The 24,157-nt window shown below is 39.6% G+C and overlaps 1 protein-coding gene across 1 annotated transcript in view; it reads left to right on the forward strand.

The window, feature by feature from the left end:
- Nucleotides 1-24,157, forward strand: part of AGBL1 (AGBL carboxypeptidase 1) — an 874,683-nt gene that overhangs the window by 437,353 nt on the left and 413,173 nt on the right. Inside the window, exon 19 of the mRNA XM_068991508.1 lies at nt 22,880-23,009. Coding sequence (XP_068847609.1) covers nt 22,880-23,009 — 130 coding nt within the window. The remainder of the gene's footprint in view (nt 1-22,879; nt 23,010-24,157) is intronic.

Here is a 24,157-nt window from a genome sequence, read left to right on the forward strand (position 1 = left end):
TAGTTTTGAATTTTGTGGTTAGTTCATTGTTTGTCCAGCTGCAGTTCTCTGCTGTGGACAGCCGTGATATTCAGCAATTGCCTCTGATTGTCTTTTAAAAATGCCCCTGGGAGAAAGGCTGTTTTCATGTGGCGACCTCTGAAGTAGGTAAAATAAAGACCAGTGCTGCTGATTCCTTTTGCCTGTCATCAGGGAACAGAGCTAACACTCCTCCAATGGCTTTTCAACAAAACAACCTTATTGAAGAGTCTTGACACAGCTTGCAAGACATCACTAATTAGATTTCACTTGCCATCTGCTACACTATCCTTGTTAGAGACTAGTAAAATGTAAATTAAGAACAGATGACAGAATGAAAGGAGAAAACAACACCTTCCTGTTGATTGTGATTACCCAATCTGGGTGCTGGGGAAGCAATGCAATGTTATCCAAAGGAATGCTTCTTGCCATGGGCTAAAAAAGAATTGGCATTGAATGAATAAAAGAAATAAATAAAGAAATAAAATTTTATTTCTTTATGTTTTATATATTTATTTATGTTTTCTTACCTTGGAAGAGGGGTGAGAAAGGAGAACAGATATTATCTTATATAGGAGAATTTTTCCTATAAAATATAATTTTGACAAGAGATGTAAAAGTTATGTAAAAGAGATGTAAAAGTTATATTAACTATGTTTAGCTTGAAGTGTATATTTTTCATTTAAAATATACAGTAGATCAAAGGTAGCATTTTTTTTTTCTGGTTCATGAGACCTAGCTATGAACATATTTTGAATTCTCATATTACTAAAATAACTCCCAGAATAAAAGGATGAAGTCAAGCTGCAATGAGAAACTTGTCTGATTTAATTCTGGGTCTTAAAGGAAATAAGATCCAAAGTAAAGTAATTTCAAAATTTTTAGGAAATATCTTTGAGGAAGCTAGTAGTGAGTCATAGTCAGTCTGTATATATATTTTAAGTCAGAGTCTGTACAATTTGCTGATAAGTTGGATTCAGTTCAGTTCAGTTCAGTTGCTCAGTCGTGTCCAACTCTTTGCAACCCCATGAATCGCAGCACGCCAGGCCTCCCTGTCCATCACCAACTCCCGGAGTTCACTCAGACTCACGTCCATCGAGTCAGTGATGCAATCCAGCCATCTCATCCTCTGTCGTCCCCTTCTCTTCCTGCCCCCAATCCCTTCCAGCATCAGAATCTTTTCCAATGAGTCAACTCTTCGTATGAGGTGGCCAAAGTATTGGAGTTTCAGCTTTAGCATCATTCCTTCCAAACAACACCCAGGGCTGAGCTCCTTCAGAATGGACTGGTTGGATCTCCTTGCAGTCCAAGGGACTCTCAAGAGTCTTCTCCAACATCACAGTGCAAAAGCATCAATTCTTCGGCGCTCAGCTGTCTTCACAGTCCAACTCTCACATCCATACATGACCACTGGAAAGTGAGATTACGGGTATGGAATAAGGAGGCATCCAAAGATGACTATGAGATATTTGTTTGAGAAGCCAAAGAAATGGGGGAGACATTTGCTGAGAATAATGAGAAAGTCATTAGTGTTACCACCTTTTTTTTTTTTTTTTTAATAAAATCTAATGAATAGTGCCTTTGCCTTTTTAACTTCCTGGTGCTGTATGTGTGTGTAATTCAGCTGAACAATATAAGCAGTCCCCTACTGTCTGTCCGCCCTCCCCCCACCCCCCCCCCCCAGAGTTTCAGTTACCTGAGTTTAAATATGGCTGGAAAATATTAAATTGAAAATTCCAGAAATAATTCATAAAATTTTAATTGCATGCCTTTCTGAGCAAGTGTGATGAAATTTCAAGCCATCACACTCTGCCCTCTTGGGTCATGAATCATTCCTTTGTCCAGAGCTCCACATTGAATATGATATCAGCCTATTAGTCATTTAGTAGCCATATTGGTTATCAGATAAACCATCACAATATCACAGTGCTCTGTTTGAATAAGCCTTTACTTAATAATTGCTTCAAAGGAGTGTGCTAGGAAAAACATAGTATATATTGGTTTCTGACATCCACTGAGGTGGATAACATATCCCTTGTGGGTATGAGGGAATCTAGAATAAATGGGCTGCAGAGGGCCAGGGTAAGATTGAAGCCAACACCACACCTCTCTGTATGAAACTATTGTGGAGTATGTCAAGAGAAAATGAGGACAAACAATAAAGAAGATACCAGAAGATTATTTTTTAGGGAAATGAATTTCCAAACTTCCTTCAGGCCACCTATTTTTCAATTTGGTGAAAAACCTGGGTTCACATTCATCCTTGAAATGTGTGACTGTGGATAGTTATGTAAACCTTCTGAAGTATAGTTTTTTCCAGATACGAAATGAAGACTGTTATGAGGATTAAATGAAAAATAGTTTTTCTCCTGTTATTTTTATTTACTTCTCATGCTTTACTGAAACGCTAAAAGAAAAAAGAAAGAGAACAGTCCTATATTTATAGTCATATTTATCTCTAAGCATCTCTGTAATAAGTAGTTGTTGAGATCCATTGGGTGTAGCACATGATGATAAGGACTGAAGCAGATTTAATAAACAGACAAAATATAGTTTATCCTCCAATGACTTATAATGTAAGTACAAGCACATATAGCTTAGTTAAATGAAAGTTCAGGACAGTATTTGAGGGTGATGCAAATGTGAATGCTATAAGTAATTGTTTTAGTAAAGCCAAATATTTATTCTTGGTCACTGGGAATTTACTAAGCATTTTGTTAAGTGCCTGTTACCAGCCGGGTTCTTGGCCTTCCCCAATCAACAGAAGCTGACAAGAGGCCAGACAAGAAATTCAGGCAAGGCTATGTTTTGACCCCTGCTGCAGTGGTGGGGGTGAGAACAAACAGGTTTCCTTTGCTTGCTCCTTCCCGAAGGAGGGGCAAGCTGGATCCTTACTTGGGGTGAGGGTAAGGGTGTTTCCAGGGGTCAGAGAAGAGGTGACTTAGATGTTCTGCCCACCCCTCTGGTGATGGTGTGTGCATACGTGGCACCCTGCTTTTGCTCTCAATACCCAGTTTTTGCTCCCTGATGGCTAAGATGGTAAAGAATCCACCTGCAATGTGGGAGACCTGGGTTTGATCCCTGGATTGGGAAGATCCCCTGGAGAAGGGAATGGCTACCCACTCCAGTATTCTGGCCTAGAGAATTCCATGGGCAGAAGAGCCTGGTGGGCTACAGCCCATGGGGTTACAAAAGGGACATGAATGAGCAACTTTCACTTTCTTTAGGAGTGGTGGTTGTTATTTTTTGGTCTCTTTGTATCTTTTGCCCAGAAATTGCCCCAAATGTGCAGGCACACTGTTATTTTTAGTCTTATACAATTTATTTTTATTTTGTTGCTAGAGGAGAGGTTTGTCCAGGAGCAAGCATTGCATCCCTGCAGCAAAGAATCCCAGGTCCCAGCCTGTCTCACTTTCAGTGTGGTATGTCACTTAATTCTAAGAAACGAACAAACAAAAATCTGTGAGTTGGATGCTAATATTTCCTTTAGGTAGAGATTGAGGGATAGGAATCATTCTTATCTGATATTAAGGATTCTTAAATTTAGCAAGGTTAAATAATTTAGCCAAATATACATGGCAAGTTCCAGCACCAGACCTGACTCTACTGACTATACAGTGAAAGCGTTAGTTGCTGAGTCATGTCTGACTCTTCATGACCCCATGGAGTCATGAAGTATGTACATGAAGCCCACCAGGCACCTCTTCCAAGGGATTATCCTGGTCAGACTACTGGAGTGGGTTGCCATTTCCCCCTTCAGGGGATCTTCCCAACCCAGGGATTGAACCCAGGTCTCCTGCATTGCAGGCAGATTCTTTACCATCTGAGCCACCAGGGAAGGCTGACTATACACAAGTTTTTCAACATTTTGTTTTCCTAAGAAAGCTGAGCGCCGAAGAGTTGATGCTTTTGAACTGTAGTGTTGGAGAAGACTCTTGAGAGTCCCTTGGACTGCAAGGAGATTCAACCAGTCCATTCTAAAGGAGATCAGTTCTGGGTGTTCGTTGGAAGGAATGATGCTAAAACTGAAACTCCAGTGCTTTGGCCACCTCATGTGAAGAGTTGACTCATTGGAAAAGATTCTGATGCTGGGAGGGATTGGGGGCAGGAGGAGAAGGGGACGACCGAGGATGAGATGGCTGGATTGCATCGCTGACTCGATGGACATGAGTCTGAGTGAACTCCGGGAGGTGGTGATGGACAGGGAGGCCTGGCGTGCTGTGATTCATGGGGTCGCAAAGAATCGGACATGACTGAGCGAATGAACTGAACTGAACTAAACTGAACTGAAGGAGTTCAGAAGTTGGAGAAATTGATGCTGTACATGGGAGTAGTCAAAGAAAGTCTCTTGAACATGGCAGTGTTAGAAGGTTTTTGAAAGGTGGGTAGACTAAGAAAAGAAAAGAAAAGGATCAGATTTCAGACATGATTCCATCAGGAGAGAGCATTTGATCCTCGGGAGAGCACAGACTGTTTTGGAAACAACCAGGACATCTGTCTTGCTTATAGGACTGGGTTTGTGTTAGGCAGTAGTAAGATTACTAAGAATAAGTGTGGAAGCAAATAAAAAAAAAAGAACAGTTTATCCTCCAATGACTTGTGGAAAAAAATTTGCACACTGTGAGAGTTGTGAGTTAAGTTTTATTTGGGACAAAATTAGGACTGGAGCCTAGGAGACAGCTTTTCCGATAGCTGTGAGAAACTGCTCCAAGAAGGCAAGCAGGGAGGTAAGATATATAGGAATTTTTCAACAAAGGGCAGGGAAACTAAATATCAAAAATTACTGTTAATTAAAGAAACCCAGATATCCCAAGTTAAGGTTATTTATCACTTTTCTATGTTTGGGAAGATGCAAGAGTCTGGGCTCACTGAAATCATTCCTTTGATATGCACCTCAGCTGTCTGGGATCAGTATTTTCACATCCTGAGTTTTCTCAGGGCTCCTTCCTTGGGGAATGGCTGCAGTCTGCTGGATGCCAGTTGGCAGATACTGTTTTCACCCCTGAGTTTCCTCAGAGCTCATATGTTCACCTTGGAGGCCTGCAGTCATTGATGACTGTGACAGCCTTTGTTTACTGAGATGGCAGGAACACTGTATTTCTCAGACTTATAATCTAAATATGCAGTTTGTTATTGTTGTTGTTCAGCTGCCCAGCTGTGTCTGACTGTTTTCAAACTGTGTGGACTGTAGCATGCCAGGCTCCCTTATCCTTCAACATCTCCTGGAGTTTGCTCGAACTCATGTCCATTGAGTCAGTGATGCCATCTAACCATCTTATCCTCTGCCACCCCCTTCTCTTACCCTCAGTCTTTCCCAGCATCAGTATCTTTTCCAATGAGTTGGATCTTCACATCAGGTGGCCAAAGCGTTGGAACTTCAGCATCAGTCTTTCCCATGGATATTCAGGGTTGAATTCTTTTAGAATTGACTGGTTTGATTTTCTTGCCACCCAAGGGATTCTCAAGAGTCTTCTCCAGCACCACAGTTCAAAAGCATCAATTATTCGGCACTCAGCCTTCTTTATGATCCAACTCTCGCATCCATACATGACTACTTGAAAAGCTGTAGTTTTGGCTATATGGACCTTTGTTGGCAAATTGATGTCTGCTCATCTAGGTTTGTCACAACTTTCTTTCCAAGGAGAATGTGTCTTTTAATTTCATGGTTGCAGTCCTCAGTGATTTTGGAGCCCAAGAAAAGAAAATGTCACTGCTTCCTTCTACTTGTCTCCCTTCTATTTGCCAGAAGGTGGTGGGACTGGATGTAGTTTAGTTTATCAAAAGTTCAGGAGAGTATTTGCTGCTGCTGAAAATAAGAATGCTCACCAAGAGTTGGGTTGGTGAGCCAAGCCCAGTGTGTAGAAGATCTTGAATGACAATCAAAGTAGTTTACATGTCCTCCTGTAGATAATGGTAAGTCATTGGAAGAATTTAAGTGTCAGTTTTATGCTCCAAGAATTATAGAATTATGTTAATTTGGGAGAGAAACATTATGAGCAATAGAAGATGAGAAAGCTGTTGTGGAGGCGATTTTTACAGTTCACCTATGAGGTGATAAATCTTGGGCAATTTTTCTGTTTAGGAATCTGTGTTCCAAAGAGTAAACTGTATAGCCCACCTCTCTACTCTCCTCTCCCCTTGTGTATCTCTTTTTCTCTCTTTCTCTTTTCTCAGAAGAGTCAATTTTTAAAGAAGAGTTACCTAGGCTAAAGATCCTACATCCTAATTTTTTTAAACAAATAACAACTCTGAGTCAAGCAATATTCAGGAACATGTTTAAGATCCCATAGAAGCAAGTGTCCAAACCAAGACTAAATCCCAGTTTGTTTTCTGAGTTTCTCTTTAGCACTGTAAGTAGTATCCTCCCAATCTTTCAACTTTCTCCTGCCAGGACTTAAAGAAGAAGAAACACCAGACTTCCTAGATGACGTTCTTCATTCCTTTACCTAGGATGGTACTGACAGTCAATGTTGCTTTCAGGGGATGAGGTGAATGTTTCTAGCTACTGAAACTCCCAATCAGCAGAAATTATTTTTCCGCATCTCTGCTTCTTTCCCCAAGAGACTTATCTGGATTTTATTATACACCAGAGTTAAACACATTGACATCCTCTGGAGAAAGCAGAGAATCACTTTCCTTGCTACCTCTACTAGTTAGCTGGAGAGGGAAGAGTTTTACTCTCTTGAGATATCTTTTGCTTACAGCTCATCAGGGAGTTGTAAATGTCCTGTATACCTTCTGGTCCATAATGAAAAATTGCCTTAATGTGAAAGAAGCCTCAGAGGCATAGAAAAAGAGAACAAGTAAAGAGCTATGGTTTTTTTTTTTTTTCCATTCAGGAAGAAAAACATGGGGTGTTATTTGGTCTAATTAAAGGACCCTAACTTCTGGATTTTGAGGGGATATCTCAGCTGTAATATCAGCACTTGCATTAAGGTTAAGAGAATGAAACAAATTGTAGTTTTAGAAAGGACAATTTTTATTTTTCTCAGTGTTAATGGTTTTGGTCTTTATATGGAATTTTTTCACCAAGAGTTTGTCTCTAACAAGGAAGGCATAGAGATTTTCAGACTGTAGCAGTACAGAGAGCCTGCCAAGACAGAGATGATCAGGAAGAAAATCAATACCCCATAATTAAATCTGTTGAATTAACAGTTTTGTTTTTTTTTAAGTTGTGGTTTTAATTTAGATATTGGCTTCCCAGAGAAGAAATATTCTTCAGCAGTAGAATGGGGAGTTCCTTCAATCATGATGAATTGGTTGCCTACCACATGCTGGTCACTGTGCTGAAAAATTAACAAATATGATGGACATCTGCCTGTCTTTAATTACCACTTAATCATAATTCCCAAAATGCAAATTCCTAGTTGGGCTTGTTTATTACTGTATTCCTCAGGATAAGAATAGCATCTGATGCACTGTAGATGTTGTAACAATAAATATACGGTGAATTAATGAATAGTACATGGTATAAAACAACACTTTTGTCTTTTGAATAAAATTTTATACCTTACACCAACTTGTCAAGCATGAAGGGGAGTATTAATTTTACATATGAGAAAACTGGATACTAAATTGTCAACAGATATCTAAGGCTGAATCGAGTAATGACACTTGAATCACAAGCCATCAATTATTAACGTATTAAACACTGTAATCCTTTCTTCAAACAAAGTTTGCCTCTAAATTTCAATGTGCAAGTTAGACACAAGCTGAGATATGTAGGTATGGAAGGCAAAGATGGTCCATTTCTATAGGTTTCTTTCCCATCTTTCATCCCTTGAGGACACTGAGTTGATCTGTCCACAGGATAGGGTGGTTAAGACTTTTATAAAATAACCTTCTGTATTATGCCTTTTACTCTGAAACTAGAAACTATTGTACTTTTGCTAATTTAGGCAAATTACTTAACTGTCACAAACCTCTATTTCCTCATGTGCAAAGTGGCAATTATAATAACAATGCCTATAGGATTATCATGAAGATCAGCGGAGATAATGCATAGAACCGCTTAACAAAAGATTGGCACTCAATAAATGTTAGTTATGATGGTGATGAGGAGGAAAACCAGCTGTTATGATCCTGTGGCCTGATATAAAAAGATGGGGCGTACCTTATTGTTTTTCTTGTAGTGATGGGATCTTTCACTATTAAAAAAATGAAAGTATTTGTTTTATTTTACATCGCAAACATGACAACTAAGGTAAAAATAAATGCTGGGAATAATCTGCTTTTGCTTCTGTGATGTCAGAAAACATTTGAATGTCAAAACTGTTTTGCTTCTTAATTGATTTTGCTTTATTAAGCATTTATTTAAGCACACTTCATTTACGACATTTAAATTAGAAGTTTAAATTCAATGCTGTCTTATTCACATTCATATACGTTCAGTGAGTAATTTCAGTGGGTCAGGTGCTGTACCAGGTTCTGGGATTTAGAGATGTGACAAGATACTATTTTTTACCTTCAAAGGGCTCAACTTCTGGTGGAGGGAACTATAGTATGAATGTGAAATGAGTTCTGTGGCATCAACATCTACAGGTTACTTTCATAAAAATTGAAAATATCCGTAGCTCTCTGATCATTTTACGTATCTGAGTTTGCTCTCTAATGTATTTCTTAGGCTAGGATCATGGGAATAATACTCCTTGGGTTCTTGAATATTAATAACAATGTGTCTGTTCCTCTCTGTATCTGAGGATCACTTTTGTTGGATACAAACAAATTTGTCTCATATTTTCTTCCTTTAAATGTCTTATTTAATTTCTTGAATATCACTATTCAATTTTCTTCTGAAGCATTGCTGCCAAAAGAGATAACCTAATTTTTCCCTTTTAAGTAGTGTTTTTATTGCCTTGCTCCCCAATGAGTTTTTTTTTTTCTTTAAAATCCAGTAATATTACTAGATTATGTCTTGATGTTGGTTCTGGATTATTTATCTTAGATACATAATAAATTATTGCAATGTGATTTTAATTTTTTTATTATTTTATGTGAGTTTTCTCAATATAGGTTTCTTAGTACTGTTAGTAAAGCATTTGTCCTGATCCTTGGCTTGTTTTCTTTCTCACACGCCCTTGTTACATGGGTCACTGTTTGCCTGTCTTCAATGTGTCACTCACCAGGTGTCAGTTTCTCTTAAATCCTTTTTACCTGTTTGATTCCTAAGGATTGGGCTTCCCTTGTGTGGCGCAGCTGGTAAGGAATCCATCTGCAACCTGGGTTGGGAAGATTCCCTGGAGAAGGGAAAGGCTACCCACTCCAGTATTCTGGCTTGGAGAATCCCATGGACTATATAGTCCATAGGGTAGCAACGAGTTGGATAGGACTGAACGTCTTTCACTTTCACTTTCCTTAGGTTTACTTTTTTTTCCCACATTTTTCTTATAAGGCATTATTTGTATCAATTCACTCATTCTTTCTACTCTAGGTTTCATTTTCAAAATTTTAATTTCTTTTTCTAACCATTTACTGATTTTTTTCTGAGTTTTTAAAATTATCTGTTATTTTTATTGTGAGTTATATGAATATGTTCCTTTAATTCCTTTTCGTGAATTAAAAGGATATGTTCCTTTTTTAAATTTAAATTTTAAAAAATTCTTTAAGCATTTATTTTGAAATAATACGCATCTGTCAGAAAAGTAAAAATTGTAATAATTGTACAAAAAGCCCTGTGTGTGTGTGTGTATATATATATATATATATATTTAACCCATTTGTAGCATCTTGCCTATCCGCAGTATAATGAGGAAACTTAGAAAACAATATCAAGGCACTTGTATTTATTGGTTCAGATTTCATCAATTGCACCAATAAAGATCATTTTCCCAATGTATGTGGTATTTGTGTCTTCTTTTAAAAAAAGTTTTTAAAAAGACTTTTTTTGATGTGGACCTATTTTAAAGCCTTTATAGAATATTGCTTCTCTTTTATATTTTGGGTGTTTGACTGTGAGGCCTGAGAGATATTAGCTCCCCCACCAGGGATCAAACCTGTACCCTATTCTTTGGAAGGCAAAGTGTTAACCCCTGGAGCACCAGGGAAGTCCCATGTTCATGTCTTCTTAATCTCCTCCAGTCTACAACAACTTGTCATCCTTTTTTATTTTTCTTGATCTGGACATGTTTGATGAGTACTGGTCTGTTATTTGGAGTGTACACATTGATTTGAGTTTTTCTGATGATTAAATTTATATTCTGTGTTTTTGGCAAAAGCATCATATAGGTGATGCCGTGTCCTTCTCAGTGCATACATATTTCTAATGGTGATGTTATCTTTGATCTGTTGATTAAGGTTGTATCTGCTGGGCTTCTTCACCATAAATTTACTAATAATTTCCCTTTGAAATTAATAAGTATCTTATGGGAACACAAGTCTATGTAAATATTCTATTACTCATCATAACCCACAATTTTAGCATCCATTGGTGATTCTGGCTTATAACAATTACTATTATATTTCCCAAATGATAACTTTATTTCCTTTACTCTTTCTGTTTTAACTGACTGGAATTCTACTCAAATGAAGAGCTCTTCCTTTATTTACTTATATCAGTACAAACTTAGGAATAATTACTTATTAATAATTACTTGATTTAGTGTTCAATTCTTACCACATTTGGTCATTGAGATTCCCTTGAAATTGATTCTTCTGTCATTTCAACATGTTCCCACTATTTTTGAGTGCTTTAAAAATTCTGGCATCATAATATATTCTAGACTGATATTCTTTCCTCACCCCACCTCTGAAGCTAGGCATTTCTTCAAGAAGCCCTGATTTCTTTGATTAAATAACATTACTTGGAAACTTTGATCTGAGTATTTTATATGTTCAAACTACTCGGGAGTTATTATTTCTAGGTCCTTCCAGTAGACAGAACTAGGAAATAAATGCATGAATACATACACCACTACAGATACACTTGTATCTATTTAATCTAACTTTCTATATGAAACCATGAATTCATGCTGATACTTTTGATTCCAGAACATCAGAATTAATTCTTTATTTATAATTCTTTTTGTAACTGTGAGATACCTGGTTGTTATTATGTATAACTGATTTACTTATTCAGTCAGTTCTAGAGAAGGCCATGGCACCCCACTCCAGTACTCTTGCCTGGAAAATCCCATGGACGGAGGAGCCTGGTAGACTATAGATCATGGGGTCGCTAAGAGTCGGACACGACTGAGTGACTTCACTTTCACTTTACACTTTCATGCATTGGAGAAGGAAATGGCAACCCACTCCAGTATTCTTGCCTAGAGAATCCCAGGGATGGGGGAGCCTGGTGGGCTGCCGTCTCTGGGGTCGCACAGAGTCGGACATGACTGAAGCGACTTAGCCGCAGCAGCAGTTAGAATACAGCAGTTAGAATAGGTAGTAACATTGTTTTATAAAGTTACTTGAGTCAGTTATTTCCGTCTTCACTTCCATAAGTGTAATTTATTTGCCATAGAGTTTATTTGTAACTAATCTATTTGGAGTTCTATTCATAGTTTTCTCATATTTATTTATTCTTATGAGTATGTGAGACATTAACATGATTCTAAAAGTTGGAACAATACAGAATGGTATGATTAGAGAAGTGTCATTTGCCCTTGATTCCTCCTACGAAATTCCCATTCATCCATGTTTTATATCCTATTCCCATCTGCCTTCTGAAAGTAATCAATCTTTATGTTTTAGTCTCTGAGTCACGTCCGACTCTTTCCTGACCCCATCGACTGTAGCCTGCCCAGGTCCTTTGTCCATGGGATTTCCCAGGCAAGAGTACTGTGGTGGATTGCCATCTTCTTCTCTAGGGGATCTTCCCACCCAGGGGTGGACCTGGTGTCTTCTGTATTGTGGCAGGTGGATTCTTTACCACTGGGCCACTGGGGAAGCCTAATCAGTCTTATTAGTTTTTTATTTATCTTATGTTATTTGCATAGATCAGTATATATATGTATTATCATGTAAAAAGCATATAAAATATGCTTTTTATATTTTATATAATTTTATCACTTAGCTTCATATCATGAAAATCACCATTCCATATTAGTAAATAGATATTTTCCTCTTTTTTCTTAACAATTACACAATACTCCATTTTTTAAATGCACCAAAATACTTAACAGCTCTCGTATATGATAATTTTCTTCTCTATTGTAATATTATATCCTGTTAACTTACTAAATTATTTATTGTATGAGTTAAACATTGATTTTCTAGGTCATAATAAATATATATAATATATATATATACATATGTAGAATCAGAATTGATGGACACATTTATACACATACTATGACACAGAAAGTATCCAACAATTCTTATTTTCTTGACTGTCCTTCTCAGGAATGAGTGTAGACTTTTTTCAAGACAGTATTTCTTATTTTTTTTTTTTTTTAACATTATGGAGGTAATCCTTAGTTTTCAATTTTTGACAAACTTTTTTATAATTTCCTGTTCTGGCAACATTTTGCAAAGATTATTAATGGATTTAAAATTTCAGAAATTAAATAAATTATTCTACCTCAGGCAGTTCAGCTTCTCAGTCATGTCTAACTCTTTGTGACCCCATGGACTGCAGCACACCAGGCCTCTCTTTCCATCACCTACTCCCGGAGCTTGCTCAAACTCAAGTACATCAAACCGGTGATGCCACCCAACCAGTTCATCCTCTATCATCCCCTTTGCTTCCTGCCTTCATTTTTTCCCATTGTCAAGGTCCTTTCAAATGAGTCAGCTCTTTACATCAGGTGGCCAAAGTGTTAGAGTTTCAGCTTCAATATCAGTCCTTCCAATGAACACCCAGGACTGATATCCTTTAGGTTGGAGTGGTTGGATCTCCTTGCAGTCCAAGGGACTCTCAACAGTCTTCTCCAATACCACAGTTCAAAAGCATCAATTCTTTCACACTCATCTTTCTATGTAGTCCAACACTCACATCCATACATGACTACTGGAAAAACCATAGGTTTGACTGGATGGACCTTTGTTGGCAAAGTAATGTCTGTTTTTTAACATGCTGTCTAGGTTGGTCATAGATATTCTTCCAAGGAGCAAGCATCTTTTAATTTCATGGCTGCAGTCACCATCTGCAGTGATTTTGGAGCCCCCCAAAATAAAGTCTGTCACTGTTTCCCCATCTATTTGTCATGAAGTGATGGGAATGGATGCCATAATCTTAGTATTTTGAATGTTGAGCTTTAAGACAACTTTTTCACTCTCCTCTTTCACTTTCATCAAGAGGCTCTTTAGTTCCTCTTCACTTTCTGCCATAAGGGTGATGTCATCTGTGTATCAGAGGTTATTGATATTTCTCCTGGCAGTCTTGTTTCTAGTTTGTGCTTCATCCTGCCCAGCATTTTACATGATGTACTCTGCATATAAGTTAAATAAGCATGGTGAAAATATATAGGCTTAATGTACTCCTTTCCCAATTTGGAACCAGACTGTTGTTCCATGTCCAGTTCTAACTGTTGCTTCTTGACTTGCATACAGATTTCTCAGGAGGCAGGTAAGGTGGTCTGGTATTCCCATCACTTGAAGAATTTTACAGTTTGTTGTTATCTACACAGTCAAAGGCTTTGGTGTAATCAATAAAGCAGAAGCAGATGTTTTTCCGGAACTCTTGCTTTTTCTATGATCCAATGGATGTTGGCAATTTCATCTCTGGTTCCTCTACTTTTTCTAAATCCAGCTTGAACATCTGGAATTTCATGGTTCACATACTGTTGAAGTCTTCCTTGGAGAATTTTTAGCGTTACTTTGCTAGTGTGTGGGATGAGTACAATTGTGCAGTAGTTTGAACATTCTTTGGCATTGCTTTTCTTTGGGGTTGGAATGAAAACTGACCTTTTCCAGGCCTGTGGCCACTTCTGAGTTTTCCAAATTTGCTGACATATTGAGTGCAGCACTTTCACAGCATCATCTTTTAGGATTTGAAATAACTCAACTGGAATTCCATCACCTCCACTAACTTTGTTTGTAGTGATATTTCCTGAGGCCCACTTGACACATTCCATGATGCCAGGCTCTAGGTGAGTAATCACACCATCATGGTTATCTGCATCACGAAGATCTTTCTTGCCACCTCTTCTTCATATCTTCTGCTTCTGCTAGGTCAGTACCACTTCTGTCCTTTATTGTGCCCATCTTTGCATGAAATGTTCCCTTGGTATCTGTATTTTTCTTGAAGAGATCTCTAGTCATTCCCATTCGATTGTTTTCCTCTATTTCTTTGCATTGATCATTGAGGAGGGCTTTCTTATATCTCCTAGCTATTATTTAGAACTCTGCATTCCAGTGGGTATACCTTCCCTTTTCTCCTTTGCCTTTCATTTTATCTTCTTTTCTCAGCTGTTTGTAAGTACTCCTCAAACAACCATTTGCCTTTTTGCATTTCTTTTTCTTAGGGATGGTATCCTGTAAAAAGTCACGAACCTCCATCCATAGTTCTTCAGGCAGTCTGCCTATCAGATCTAACCCCTTGAATCTCTTTGTTACTTTTACTGAGTCAGTTGTATATGACTCAGTTCTAAGGAGAAATTTGAATTAGCATGTTACATATTCCTGACTGATATTCATAATATTGTAGGGCTCTCCTACATTTCCCACCCCATAATATGGTCTGACGTGACTTCACCTTGTCCTTTGCTTGTTATCTTTTGTTACATTGGATGTCTGAATGATATTGTGAAACCAGACTTGTCAAAATAACTCAGAGAAAACACACTTACATCTTAAGTCTACACTGGTTTTCAAATTAAAACATGCAATAGGCTAATTCAATCCTGGGGGAAATTAGGTCGGAAAGTAGGAAAGATACATCTTAAAGCTTTTGGAGTTGGTGCTGCTCGGAGTCAGATGCCAGTGATTCTAAATAGCAAATGCTCTAGATTCCTGCAAGGTTTTTGGCAATAAAGTCCTTTATAAAGTCTACATTTCTATGTAAGTGTTAATTTTCTTTGTTTCTGTAAAGTATAAGGCAATGCTTCTTTTGCTTATTGCCTTTGGCTTTTTGAAAAAAATTATATTGGAGTATAGTCGATTTATAATGTAATAGTTTCAGGTGTACAGCAAAGTGATTCAGTTATACATATGCATATATATATTCTTTTTCAGATTCTTTTCCCATGGAGGTTGTTACAGAGTATTGAGTAGAGCTCCTTGTCATATACAATAGGTCCTTGTTGATTATCCATTTTATATATAGTATTATGTATACAATGATCCTAAACTCCTAATTTATCCCTTTCCCCCACCTTTCCCTTTGGTAAATGTAAATTTGTTTTCTAAGTCTGTGTATGGTGTCTGTCTCATATATAAGTTAATTTGTATCATTTTTTAGATTCCACATGTAAGTCAAATATTTGTCTTTGAGTTACATCACTTAGTTTGATAATCTCTAGGTCCATCCATGGTGCCTCAAATGGCATTATTTCCTTTTTGATGGCTGAGTAATATTCCATTATGCATACATCACATGCACACACACACACGCACACACACACATGCACACACACACATGCACACACACATACATGCACATACACACACACACATCACATCTCATCCACCTGTTGGTGGACAATTAGGTTGTTTCCATGTCTTGGCTATTGCAGACAGTGCTGCTATGAACACAGGGGTGAGTGTATCTTTTCTAATTATGGTTTGCTCCAGCTGTATGCCCAGGACCAGGTTTTTTTCTGAATTGTTTGATAGCTCTATTTTTAGTTTTTTAAGGAACCCCAAACTGTTCTCCATAGTGTTGATACCAATTCACATTCCAATCCTTTAAAGGTATTCTCTAAATGTGTATACAGATTCTTTGGAACTCTTGTTAAAATGAAGATACAGATATGGGACCCAGGTTTCTACATACCTAACAAGCTCTCACATGATGCTACTGTGACCATACTTGGAGGAAAATGAGCAGGTTAGGTTTGGACTAACCTAGGTTCAAGTGTCAACTCTGGGTGATTTATTTAACAAAGTTGAGATTTCCACCCTGGTCATTTCTTTGTTGTTGTTGCTATTGTTTAGTGGCTAAGTTGTGTCCGATTCTTTTGCAACCCCATGGACTGCAGCCCACCAGGCTCCTCTGTCCATAGGATTTCCCAGATGAGACCACTGGAGGGGTTGCCATTTCCTTCTCCAGGGGATTTTCCTGACCCAGGGATTGAACCTCCTGCACTGGCAGGCAGGTTCTTCACCACCGAGCCATCCGAGAAGCCCCATAGCCATGTGTGGATCGGTCCATCATTTAAGGACCTCAGCTTACCTCTGCCTGGGCTCTGGGGTGACCAGTCCTCTGGCATCATGTGGCTGGGTACTTGGATATGTTGAGGGACGCTTGGGTTTGATTGCTTCTTTCTCCTTCACTCTAGACTACTGTCTGTCTGAGCTCTTTGTATGACAAAACTATTTTGAACGTAATATGTCCTCACAACCCTGATTGTTTGAGCTGTAGAGTGATGATGGCCTTGAGAGGACACTGTGTTTGCTATGTTTTTTCTCTTTCCTCCTTTTCCTGATCCAGGCAGTCTTTATTTGGAAAGCTCTGGGTACAGTGTGTGGTCCACAGTGGCCTGTGCTGTTCTGTCGTGTTCTCTCGTCTATCTATTTACCTTGATAAATATTCTCCTGCACCCACGCTGTCTCCTGTTAGTAAGATGTGCAGTGAGTGGTAAAGCACTTGCTAAATCTCAAACATGCTGCCTCTCTTTGGACTACAGAGCTTGCTGTGCCGCGGGCACTAATATTATCAAGCCTGGCATCACTCATTCAGTCTGAAGGGCCCCATCTTTCCTTTGATCAGTCACGGCTGGATGGGAGATTTTTGAATCATTTTATTGTCTGACTGCAGCTTTATAGATTCTCTTTCAGGAAGCAGCTCACTTTTCCTCTTTCTTCCTCTGCCCTCTAATTCTTTCTTTGATTCAGGGGTCCTGGTAGTTCAGGGTCTATATGTCAAGGCCTTTGGTTAGATTATTTATTTCCCATTCTCCGGTTAGGATAATCCTTGTTCTTAGCAAACACATAAACCCATATGTTGGAGAAGGCAATGGCACCCCACTCCAGTACTCTTGCCTGGAAAATCCCATGGATGGAGGAGCCTGGTGCGCTGCAGTCCATGGGGTCACTGAGTTGGACACGACTGAGTGACTTCACTTTCACTTTTCACTTTCATGCATTGGAGAAGGAAATGGCAACCCACTCCAGTGTTCTAGCCTGGAGAATCCCAGGGACGGGGGAGCCTGGAGAATCCCAGGGACGGGGGAGCCTGGAGAATCCCAGGGACGGGGGAGCCTGGTGGGCTGCCATCTATGGGGTCGCACAGATTTGGACATGACTGAAGTGACTTAGCAGCAGCAGCAACAAACCAATATGTGTGTGTGCTAAGTCGCTTCAATCTTGTCTGACTCTTTGTGGCCCCATGGACTGTAGCCCATCAGGCTCCTCTGTCCATGGGATGCTCCAGACAAGAATACTGGAGTGGGGTGCCATGGCCTCCTCCAGGGGATCTTCCTGACTCAGGGATTGGACCTCTGTCTCTCATGTCTCCTGTGTTGGCAGGCGAAGTTTTTTTTTTTTACCGCTAACACCACCTGGGAAGTCCACTATAAAATCCACAACCGATGTTAAAAAGTGGTTTCGAGTGACATCATTTCCCTTTAGACCATCTGGCCTTTAAGGTATGCTTAGGTTACCATGAAGATGATGACTTTTAATCAGTGAACTCTTAGAACCGTCCTTTCTGATTCATTGTTTGATAATTTCGGCTGATATGTGGGGTTTTATTTTGGAGGGGGGTCATAAAATGACCATATTTTCAGGAGACCAGAAGCCTTTTTTTTTTTTTTTAAGGGAAGTAATTTGACCTACCAAAAACTGCAGGTTTAATTAGAGAGATATCCTAGACATGTGCTGCAAATAACCTAAAAAGAGCGGACTCATAATATACATGTAAAGTACTCAGAGAGGCTTCCCAGGTGGCGCATAGTCTTTGGTGGTAAAGAATCTGCCTGCCAATGCAGGAGATTCAAGAGATGCAGGTTCAATACATGAGTTGGGAAGGTCCCCTAAGAAGGAAATGGCAACCCACTCCAGTATTCTTACCTGGAAAATCCCATGATCAGAGGAGCCTGGCAGGTCGTCTGTGGGGTCACAAAAGAGTCAGACACGGCTTAGTGACCGAACAAGAAAGTTGCATTACATCGTTGTGTTCGTGTCTACTGTAGAGCACAGTGCATCAGCTGCGTGTGCACACTTAGCCCTTCCTTCTGGACTCCCTTCCCTCAGGTGCCCACAGAGAACTGAACAGCGATCCCGGTGCGATGCAGTAGCTGTCTATTTTATACACAGTAGCGTGTACGTGTCCATCCGAATCTCCCACTTCTTCCCATCTCCCCCTTTTATCCCTTTGGTATCCATGCTTGTTCTCTGCATCTGTCTCTATTTCTGGTTTGCAAATAAGTTGATCTATAACATTTTCATAGATTCCACATATATGCATTCATATATGAAGTTTTTCTTTTTCTGACTTACTTCACTCTGTTTGACACTCTCTTAAACCAATGCTTTTGCTTTAAAAAAAAAAAAAACAAAAAACCGGGGAGGACTATTTGAGTTAAATGACTTCCTCTGTGAAAATCAAAAAGAAGTATTTCTTTCCCCCTCTGTAAGTCTGCAGTTTTTCAGTGGGGAAAAAAAGATAGCAATGCTGACCATTTTCCACTCGTTAGAAGCAAAGCAGGACTTCAAACTCTATTTGAGGGATGACCCCTTTTCAGAAATTAGAGGCGCTGAATTTATTGCCAGCCAGTCATAGCTGTCCATCTGCTAATTTTCTCCACATAGAGGCAGCAGCTGTCATTTCAGAAATGCTACAGTAGATAATAAGATGGGGTGCATTTCATCTTCAAATGCTTAAAACAAATCCCTAGGAAGAGCGACAGCAGTTCCTCCGACTGCATGAATCGCTGATGTCATTAACACAAAATGCTAAATGGATTTGAAGATTGGAAGAAAATGGATTTGCTTTAAAAGGAGCAGCACTCAAGTTAGGTGTAGTACTTGTAATAATGTGAAATTGCGGAAATCTAGGAACTGCTGAAGCCATAAGCACACACAGAGATACTCTCAAAACCACAGCCACACAGAGAACACTGAATACAAATACATATGGGTTTCCCAAGTTCATGCCACCTAGATAGACCTAAGGAATGCATTGCTGTCTCCTCCCCTGAAAAACCAGCAAAATTTTTCCCCAACTAATAGGAGAAAATACTTGCTTAAGTCTCAAATGAGTCCAGTTTCTCCCCAAATCTGCACACCTAGTTGATCTCAGAAGCCATCCTTCCCTTGGTACAATTTAATGGCCTGCTTGGGACTATTAAATAGTCTGTTCAGCAATTTATATTGTTATATCCTTGCATTTTTTTTTCCTTAGACAACATTTTATTTTTTATTGGAAATTGCTTTACGACATTGTGTTAGTTTCTGCTATTCAACAAAGTGAATCATCTATACACGTACACATGTCCCTCCCCTTTCAGCCTCCCCCACCATCCTGCCCGTCTAGGTCATCGCAGAGCACTGAGCTGAGCTCCTTGTTCTTTATGGCAGCTTCCCTCTAGCTTTCTGTTTAACACATGGTACTGCATATATGTCAATCCTACTCTCCACATTTGTCTCACCCTCCCCTTCCCACCGTGTCCACACATTCGTTCTCTGAGTCTGTCTCTATTCTTGCCCTGCAAACAGCCTCGTCTGTACCATTCCTTAGATAACTCTTTTTCTCTTCAGTCTGATGGTTTCCACTCTTAAATGTGTTCAAGTTAGTTTGAATTTAAAAACTAACCACTGCCTCTTATTTGAGGTTCCCAGTCAAGATTCTTCTCCCTTCCAATTGAAGTGCATACAGTTCTCTGATGATTATTCATAAGGAAAAGTGTAAGGATGAGATAAAGGATGAATGAACATAACCCAAGTGGTGCTTTGCATCCCTGAGCATTATAGTTGAAGATGAAGCTGTAGATACAGATAGAAAGAGAGATTATGCATGCAGATATAGTTGTAGACATGGCGGGGATGTAGACAGTGGTGGAGAAAGAGTTACATAGTTTCTCCATGGAGGTATCTAAAACAGAGATCGTTTCATTTACCCGTCAGAATAGTCCTGAGAGGTAGGGCAGGAATATCTATATTCTTTTGCATATGACAGTATTGACTCTCAGAAGATCAATCCCCTTATCTGGTGACAAAGCTGAGTAGAGACTCGATCTTTTTAACCAACACTCAGGCTTATTCTGATTGCAGCACAAAACTCCACCCCACCCCTACATTTTGAAGAACTGTTGTCTAGAACAGTATATCTGCCACTGTAAACCTCTGAGTCTTTTCCTTGTGGACATTGCTCTAAAACTTGATCTCTGTGGAGCAGAAGGAAAGCAGAGGCAGAGAGAGTTGCATGGAATTGCTGGCTACTGGTCACAGAGAAAGCTTGCATTTTTATTGCTACAAACAGAACTACTTTTAAGGGGCCTCCACTGATTTCATTACTTTTGATGTTACAAAGAAAAAAACAGTGTTGATGAGAAGCCAGGTCAAGGCAGAATCACAGAGCAGTTAGAGAAAATTCTGAGGCTCTGGGATGTTGTGCTGGTAAGTACCTTGATTTGAGAAAAGAAATTCATTTCAACACAGCAGACAGGCTTAGGAGAAAGTCTGAGACACCAGCTTCTTTCCATTGCTATTTGCTTCTTTCGAAAGATCTGCTTTGTATTTTATCTTCGTCCTTGGTCACCAGGCAGAAACCCTATTTCTAAATGTCATTGCTATTAAAAAGAGGACGTTGGGGGGGTGTAAAGCAAGGAAAGAATAAAAGTCAGAGAGAGATGCAACAAACCTACCATTTCTCAAGTCAAAATATTTTAGTGGTGAAATCAGGATAAATGATAAATCTAAAGATTTTCCGTTTCCAGCAAGCTGTAACAGGGGCTGACAAGCAGCTGGAAACTAATATTTAAGATAATTTCAGAAACACGAGATTAAAAAGTGCTGAAAGGAGGAGACTGAACCTTTTTCCTTCCACCTCCAAGATTTATTGGAAATAGTGTTTTTCCTTTGAACATAAAAATTATCTGATTCTACATTTAAATGTTAGTACATTTTTCACTCCAAAGTATTTACTAATACCAACTCTGACACAATTACTATATTTGGGTCTAGATGGAAACAAAGAAACTGTTTCTGTCCCCAGGAAGCTTACAGTTTAACAACAAAGGTGAAAGAAACAAAAATAAGTTGAATAAAAACTATTGGAAAAGATTCTATGAGAACTCTGAGGATGGTGTTGCAATATATTTAGTAGCAGCAGAACATAAGGGTCTGGGGATCAGGAAAAGTTTCCCTGAAAAACTGACCCCTGAATGTTGAAGAGGTAAGGGATGAAGCTCTGGGGAGTCCTGGCAATGAGACCAGCAGGCACAATTTCTCAGGGAGAGTGGTGTGCAGTTTGATTAAGTTGAAGCACAGAAGGACAAGGGTAGGACATCACTGGTGGCTCAGTGGTGAAGAATCTGTCTGCCAATCCAGGGGACATGGGTTCCATACTATTGAGCAGCTAAGTCCACGCACCACAACTGCTGAGCCCACATCCTGAAGCCAGGACACATAGAGCCTGTTCCCTGCAGAGAAGCCACCAGGTCACGAGAAGCTCTCACACAGCAGTGAAGAATAGCACCCTCTCCCTGCAACTAGAAAGAGCCCGAGCAAAGCAGCAAAGACTCAGGGCAGCCAAAAATAAATAATTAAATAAAAGTATGTTTGAAAAAAGAGAAGGACAAGGGCAGCAGGAGGTGGTAGTAGGGATTGGGGTAGGGAGGTTGGGAGGACCAGCTGACGGAGATGCTGCTCTTCTTCCTCTTAATCTCTGGTACCTTGATTGTCAGCCTATTGAATAAATAACATCTCACCAGGACTTCTGGCTGCCTCCCTAGAGAAGGGGCGGCCATTGGTAATCGCTGGTGGACCTGGGCTTTTAAGGTTCCCTTTACCCACCACCCAGCATCTCAGCTTCCTTCCCTCTGAATTGCAGTCACTGTTCTCGCTAACCAGCTGCATCACCTTTGTAGAGAGACTTGATACTTTCAAATGTGAACATCCTCTTTTCCCATATGAGGACAAGTATGATTTTTGAACTCATTTCTAGAGCTAATAATCCATGATGATGTCTCTGAAAATGACCCTCCAGCTCTCTGAGTAAATGTCAAGCTTTCTGTGGCATCTATATGGATAGGGTGGAGTTGACGTGATGGGAGAAAGACCCTATGCTGTTTCTCAGACGGAAACAGACATGGATGGAAAGCCTAACTCTACGTTATGTGATCTGGGGACATTTATTTAACCATTTCTATAAGTGTCATTGTCTTCACTGGGGTGCAATAATATCCACTTGGCAGAATTATTGGGCCAGCTAGAAAGATCATATGTAACATGCCCAGCATGATATATTGATCTCAACTTATTATTAATAATGATTATTTGTGGCACTGAAGAGTCTAGAGAAATTGATTGAATTTGTTCTCCTTGGAAGTAGGTAGCAGAGAACAATATTTCCCAAACTTCATCTTCAAACTCTGGTGACCCTGACTCAAGTTAAATGCGGTTTCCAGTTCTTTGGGGAGCTGTGAATAATCATGACACATTGGGATCTGCATCTTTCTGGGCATCTTCAACGGATGCCAATTGAGCAGAAGTCAGAAGGAAGTTGGATTCATTAGTTTAATTGTTTGTCTTTTCAAGCTTTATTTTCTCAAGTTATTTTCCTCTAAATGTGTATTTATTTGCTTGTTGTTTGTTCCTGCAGTCACAGATGCTCACTGAGAGGGGAGGACTTGAACAGACAGTGGCTGTCTCCCAGCGCTCATCTGCAGCCCACAATCTACCATGCCAAAGGACTCCTCCACTACCTGGGCAGCATCGGTCGGAGACCCACCGTGAGTCACTTCCTTCTGCGTCCACACTCTTGGGTGGCTCCTTCCACCTTTCGGGGACAGAAGCCAGGGAGAAAACCAGACACAAGCCCAAGACCTGTGTATGCCAAGCTGTAAGGGGGCATATTCATTTCCTAAGGCTGACATAGCAGAACACCACAACTGTATAGATTAAAGACAACAACAACAGCAGCCTATGGTTCACATTTCTGGAGTCTAAAGTCTGGAAATTAAGATGTCAGAAGCCCCTAATGTCTCCAAAGACTCTGGGAAAGAAGCCTTCATTGCCTCGTCCTAGCTTCTGGTGATTGCCAGCAGTCCTTAGCATCCTTGGCGTGTGGGAGCACAAGCCTCTGTCTTCAGAGGGCCATCTTCACTCTCTGTGTGTCTGTGTTCAAATTTCTCTTTTCTTAGCATAGCAGTCCCTGGACTAATGTGTACATGCTCAGGCACGTCTGACTCTTTGTGACCCCGTGGACTGTAGACCACCAGGTTCCTCTGTCCATGGGATTTCCCAGGCAAGAACACTGGAGTGGGTTGCTCTTTCCTTCTCTAGGGGACCTTCCCAACACAGGAATCAAAGCCGTACCTCCTACATCGGCTGGCAGATTCTTTACCACTGAGCCACCTGGGAAGCCCACAGTGAAGCAGGGCCCACCCTAATTCAGTATGGGCTCCTCTTAACTTGGTTACATCTGCAAAGAATCTTTTTCCAAATAAAGTCACATACATAGGTACTGGGAATTAGAGATTGAGTGTATCTTTTTGGGAAACCATTTAACTGACAACAAGAGCAAACCAGGAGTTCAATATTCATTGCTGAAAACTGGGCAAATAATTGTATTTCATCCCATTTCCTGGGTCTTTAGTTTTTTTTTTTTTTTTCCAGTTATTCATCAATAAAGAAAATGTCTTATGAAATAGTAAAATATTCTCTAGATGTTCAGATTCATATTCAACTAGTACTTATTAAGTTCCAAAGATGATTCTGTCACTTTTCTAGGCACTTTCATATGTAGGCTTTTCTCTTGAGCTTATAGTAAATGAGCAATCGATGAAAAACAACATTCAGAGGCTTAGGCTCAAGATAAGATAGGTAATACTAGCCACGTAACTGTATGAAAATAATCATTTATGGGCTACAAACTATG

Source organism: Capricornis sumatraensis, chromosome 19, assembly GCF_032405125.1.
Source record: "Capricornis sumatraensis isolate serow.1 chromosome 19, serow.2, whole genome shotgun sequence".
Taxonomy (NCBI): Eukaryota; Metazoa; Chordata; class Mammalia; order Artiodactyla; family Bovidae; genus Capricornis; species Capricornis sumatraensis.